The sequence below is a fragment of the Jaculus jaculus genome, chromosome 10 (genome assembly GCF_020740685.1).
Source record: "Jaculus jaculus isolate mJacJac1 chromosome 10, mJacJac1.mat.Y.cur, whole genome shotgun sequence".
NCBI lineage: Eukaryota > Metazoa > Chordata > Mammalia > Rodentia > Dipodidae > Jaculus > Jaculus jaculus.
Window position 1 is genome coordinate 67,744,095 of NC_059111.1, and position 6,000 is coordinate 67,750,094.

General features: G+C 34.1%; 1 protein-coding gene across 4 annotated transcripts in view; it reads left to right on the plus strand.

The window, feature by feature from the left end:
- C1galt1 (core 1 synthase, glycoprotein-N-acetylgalactosamine 3-beta-galactosyltransferase 1) overlaps positions 1-5,644 on the plus strand; it is a 28,874-nt gene extending 23,230 nt beyond the window's left edge. For all 4 annotated transcript variants that reach the window (XM_045160575.1, XM_045160576.1, XM_045160577.1 and 1 more), the window contains one exon: positions 829-5,644. In XM_045160575.1, the coding sequence (XP_045016510.1) occupies positions 829-1,032 (204 nt within the window). In that variant the 3' untranslated portion in view covers positions 1,033-5,644. The remainder of the gene's footprint in view (positions 1-828) is intronic.
- The last annotated feature ends 356 nt before the right edge of the window (positions 5,645-6,000 follow it).

Sequence of the window (6,000 nt, forward strand, 5' to 3'; positions counted from 1 at the left end):
CTTAACCACTAAGTAATCTCTCCAGTCTTTAAACTTGTTTTTAAACCAACTCTATTAGAGACCTCTTAGGATGATGTAATTGAGCAAAGTTTAAATCTGACCAATTTACCTGAGGCCACCTGAATTCTAATAGTACTGAGCAATTACTAAGGTTTAGACTAACCATAAGCATTTTACATATTCCCTTCTCCTTTAAATTACCACCTTTTGTAGATGGGGAAATTGAAACTCAGATTTACAAGTTGCCCAGGTCAAATACTAACCATCAGACTTGTTATTCAAATGCAAATCTGGCTTGAGACTTCCTTTCTTAAATACTGCACTGTGAGTTAACTGGTAAGGTAGGGAGTTGGAGATACCATTGTATGGGGTTGGAGGCTCATTGGCATGGTGTGGGATTAGAAACCCACATGGGCAAGGCTTCAGTCACTGCTGCTCCAGAAACGTCTCTCAGGCTGAGTCAAATGTAAAGTTATGGTAAGAAAAATTATATAGAGAAAGCAAAAGGTAGACAAATAGAGCCTCTATTCTTTGTAAAGCATCCTCTTTCATTTAAAGAAGTCTCAAGAATTTTATCTGTTAAAACACTAAAAAGTGTAAGAAAATATCATTTCCGTTCAAAGTACTTTGGCAATCCATGTTTGATTTTAAATTACTAGGAACTGTAAGAAGGTTGCTTTCTTTCACAAGTCTTATAAGGTGGGTACTGTTGCTTTACCTGCAACCTCTGGTGCTTCTGTTCTGTTACTAGTGTGTCCTTGGTAAGTATGTGGTGCATGTGTGTTCATGTGCTGCTAATTAACATGCCCGTTTCCACTGCCTTTCTAGGGTCCTGGTTGCTGTTCTGATCTTGCAGTTTCTTTTCATTATGTTGATCCCACAACTATGTATGTATTAGAATACCTCGTCTATCATCTTCGTCCATATGGTTATTTATATAGGTATCAACCTATCTTACATGAGGATATACTAAAGGAAATTGGTCAAACAAACAAAAATGAAGATAAAAAAGTAAAATTAGGCAACCCTTGAAAGCAAAATGTGAGTGAACTGAGGTGAAACATTCTAGCATTGCACTGAAGGACTCCTGCATCTCAGTGAGGAATTTGCTCTAAGTGACCATTCCACATAGAAATCATTAAACGAGTGACTGCAACCTGAAGCTTTTAATGAGCTGAAAAGTCTGTTAAAATGTGTGTTTTGATACAGTAATATATAAATACATGTGTGAAGAATTTGTGTTTTTAAAATGGTGACAGAGAAAGAACTAGAAAAGAGATTCTGTTACCTGTTCCCAACCATGGGCATTACTGTCACTGAGAAACAACGACGGTTAAATTGGCCAAAACTGCAACTACAGCCTGTTAGTAACACAATGCTGAGTAGATCTGCCTTAAAGAAGATTTTGGGAGGAATTATTGCACAGTGCTGATGACTCATTTATAGTATGGAAATGAACCAACCCCTCACAGTTGTCTAATGAAAACTTTGCTGTAGTTATTTCTAGTTGGCAGTATTTCTTCAAGAAGGTTGAGTAAGAGTGGCACTTAAGTGTGTTAATAAAACAACATTTTGACATTATCATGAACCTTGGCTATATTGTATACTTGGTTCTAATTAATCCTTTACCAAGCCCCTTTTGTCACTATTCTAAATGTTTAACCACTCGAATACCATTCTCCACTATTGTGTATTTAATCAAAGCATTGACAGCATTCTGTAAAACATGAAGTTTGATTTTTTTCCCCCAAATTTGCCTATTGTTAATTATGGGGAAATGATATTAACTTTAATGCTATTTGAGCATGTTTTTCTTACACCGCTGCCACTCTCAGGAATGACTAAATGACATTTTAAATTGATTATTTGGAACTCTTCCGAACACATAATTATTGTTCCTTTTATTCTCATCTTATTGAGAGATAAGAACCTGTTTGTGCCTTTCATAAGTTGTTTAAAAGTTTTAAATTTATTTTTAAGTTTGATGTGGCTGTTGACACTGACAAAATATTTTGAATGCAAGTTTTGTCCAGAGTTAATTAAAACACTGCAAATGAAAATTGTGTAAGCAAACTAAAATGCCATATACTTTATTTATGAATAACACCCTGAAAGTCTGATGCTGACTCATTCTGACAACAGCATGCCTACTTAAGACTGCCATCATCAGCATACTCACAAATATTTTATTCTCACTTGAGTTATTCTCTATTCAAAGAGTTTCTGGAAGGATACAAAGTTTTAACCTCTTTGTGTCTTCAGCAATATGAGTATAGAGTATACTATTTTACAGTTTTCCATAAAATGGTTTTAAATATTGCATATGATTTACATTTCTGATCATTGTGTTAATATTATGTGGTCTTATACCTTTGACTATCTTTCTTGGCTAAATACTTTATACTAATTGTGCCAAAATCGTGATCTCTTTGGATGATATATTTGAAAGGATGTACATTTCAGTGGCTAAGATAAATTACTCTGTCCATATAATGAAAAAACATATCAACTTTACCTGTTAAATTGGTTTCAATTGTTTTATGATGATATCATCTGCCATAATTTTAAGGTATTCATTTTGCTCTTTTCCATGGTTTGGAATGATTTTATCTATAGTAGAACTACAGATATAAATGCTTTATCATAATCATCCAAAAATCATAAGATTTGCTTATAGAAAATGAATGCTGCAATGAATCCTGGGCTCTGGAGTTAGGCAGCCTAGCTTGTAAGTTTCTGTTACCAGTTTTGTAACCGTGTGTATTTTACTTAATCTTTCTGTGCCTCAATTTCCTCATCTGTAAGTTAGGGATAATACTACCTACCTCAGGATTTTAATGAAAATTATGTAAGTTAATAGAAGATTCTTAGAATACTCCTGGTCCCAAATAGGGAGCAATACGTACAACGATTTGTTATTCTATTACCTTATAGTATAAATATTTGAGTTGAATGGAGTTATAAAATCAGATACTGTAGGAAATATTTTGCATGTTTCTTACAGTTAGTAATACGTAGTGTTCATCTGGTGCCTACTCTGTGCCAGGTACTGATCTTGCTCTACACATGCGTGTTAGTTCTAACAAATTAGGTGTTATTCCTTATTGTAGATGAGGAAGCAAAATTGAGGTTCAGAGAAGAAAGTAACTTTTCCACTGTCATAAAACTAGATGAAATAGAGCTGGTTTATATTCCAGGCCTGTGTGTCCATTGTGTTATGCCAGCCTTGGGGTTAGTCATTTAGCATTGTTCCCTTTTTACATATCTGATATATAACATATGGAACTATTGGCCGATAATAATCAAATTAACTAGCTAAATTGCTATAGGAAATCTTAAATTTTGTTTCTCCCATTCTGGCTAGGAGTTAAATGGAGGTCTTGATTTTAGCATGAGGCCCCAGAATATGCATTCTTACCATATCTTCTCAACAGTGTTGGCAGCATTAGTACCTGACAGCTAGTTAGAGCTGCAACCCCTCCAGGGCAGAGGCTAGCACTGTGGTTTAAGAAGCCCAGTAGGTAAATCTTACTCATCCTAGATTGAGAACCATTGTCCACTTTTCCTAATGTTTCTGGTGCAGATAGTCTTTGGAACACACTCAGGATTGCTTCCTCATGAAAGAGGCATTTTTCAAAGACTTAAAAAACATGTTTTAAGTCTGGCATGGTAGTGAACACCTTTAATCCCAGCACTCAAGAGGCTGACAAAGGAGGATTGCTGTGAGTTAAAGGCCAGCCTGGGACTGCATAGTGAATTCCAGGTCAGTTTGAACTAGAGAGACCCTGCCTCAAAAGCAAAACAGCAGCTACAACAGTAAGATCATGATATATTAAAGGTAAATAATATAAAGATAATTTAAGAAAGGCCATTGCTTTGGGGAAAATACTTTGGTTCTCTACAATGACTATTATCAGGGCCCTCAAAAAATCTACAATTCTCAGCCTCGCATGGTGGCACAAACCTTTAATCCAAGGACTTGGGAAACAGAGGTAGGAGGATCACCGTGAGTTTGAGGCCATCCTGAGACTACATAGTAAAATCCAGGTCAGCTTGAGCTAGTGTGATACCCTACCTCAAAAAAAAAAAAAAAAAATCTAAATTATTCAAGTTTGTAAGTTCACATTGAGCAGGAAGAGTTCAATAAGTACTAATACATACACATGAATTCATTAAAAGTTTATTTGAATGAGTGTCATCAAAAGCATCCACTATTGTTACTAAAAATTTTCAATAGAAGTAGAAAAATGCTGTTTTATACTGGAGCATTTTCTGCTAACTCACACCATTATTTAAATTTCATCACTTTTAAGAATCTTTTTATTATTCCAGGATCTAATGAGGCAAAAAATTTAGATTTCCTGATGATGGTTTATTCACAGTCTTCTAGATTAAGATAGATATTACTCTGCTAAATGATTTTAGTGTGATGTCAAAACATGAGGCTTTGAATGCCTTATGTTCTCCAGTAAAAGTATGCTTTTATTTTCTAGTGGGAAAGTCATAGCTAAAAAGGTTTTGTCCCAAAGTTTGATTGTCTTCAAATACCTTATATTTAGAGATCATTTTGTAACCATAATAAGATTAAGAAATAAATCACCATTCTAACTACTTCTTGAATATGATAGTTGGATTTGAATGTTGAGTTTGCTAAATGGTTATTTTCATAGTTGTTTCTTGACTGTTAATTTTTATACCCTTTTTTGAGATTATCAAAGTATATTACCAGATCAAGGCCCTTTTGTACTTGAAAGACTCCCTCACGGATTGATCAGGTTTTATTTACCTAGTGTTTCATTCATTCAAATTTTCAGTATCAGTGCACTTGATCATTGCCTTGATGGTCCCATCATAACCAGCTTCCATTGTCTAGCTGCTCTTAAGGCTTCCTTCATAAGGTTAATTTGACTGCTATTGGTGACTAAAATTTATATCATTCGCTGATACTTTTATACCTATTAGGTTTCAGTTTCCCTGTGAGATTAAAAGTCTAAGAGAAATGTCTACTGGTTCTCAGGATACTTGCCCTAATTAAAAATACACAATTTAACATTAAGTCTACTTCTGTAATAATTAAAGAAAGTTAAGTATTTGGGTCTTCCCCACTTCTCTGACAAAAGACTCATATGCTTCATTTTTCTACTTTACATTAGAACTGACAAAAACATAAGAAGGAAATTTGGGCAGCAACCTGTGGTCTATTTTATGCTTAATGTAACCTCCAATGATAAGAAAATGTTTATATTGTAGAGTTGTATTAGCAATTTTAACACAGATTGAAACAGAACTTGCACAGGCTCTCATTCAAGAAGCAAGTCTGGAAGAGTTGAATTTTGCTTCATCTCAACTCCCTTACCTCTCTACTAGTTTTTGGTTTATATTAGGTAAGTTTGTATAATTTTGCAGGGCTCTATGACTTAATAATCTACATGAAGTATATTATTAGAGGGAAACTAATCTTACTGCTAAGCAGTGTGTTGTATTACATATAGTTAATATTTGTGTTTTGGAATTTAAAGATTATTTAAAGTAATAGTGTCATTGAATGGTTTAATAATGTTTGGTGACTTGCTTATTTTAAGTGATCACCGTTAAGTCAGAAAAATGTGTTTTTAAATGTTTTTTAAAGTGCCTTTTGATAATTTTTAAATAATGGATTTAAACAGCTGCATAAAATAAATTACCATGTTCAAGTTGTTTCATCTGATTATTTCAACTCATAAAAGATGTGAGGTAAATATATTTTTATCAATTTTTAAATTATGAAATAGTGTGTCGGTGGGTGTATCAGGGCCTCTTGCCACTGCATATTCCTCTTTATGAGGGTACTGGGGAATTGAACTTGGGCAAGCAGGATTTGCAAGTAAGTGACTTTTAACTACTGAGCCATCTCCCCAGCCCCAGTAAATATTTTTATGTGTACTTTGGTTATTTTTTCCCCTCAAAGCTTTTCAATTTGAACAAGCATACATAATTTTTCTGTAATATATGCTACTTACT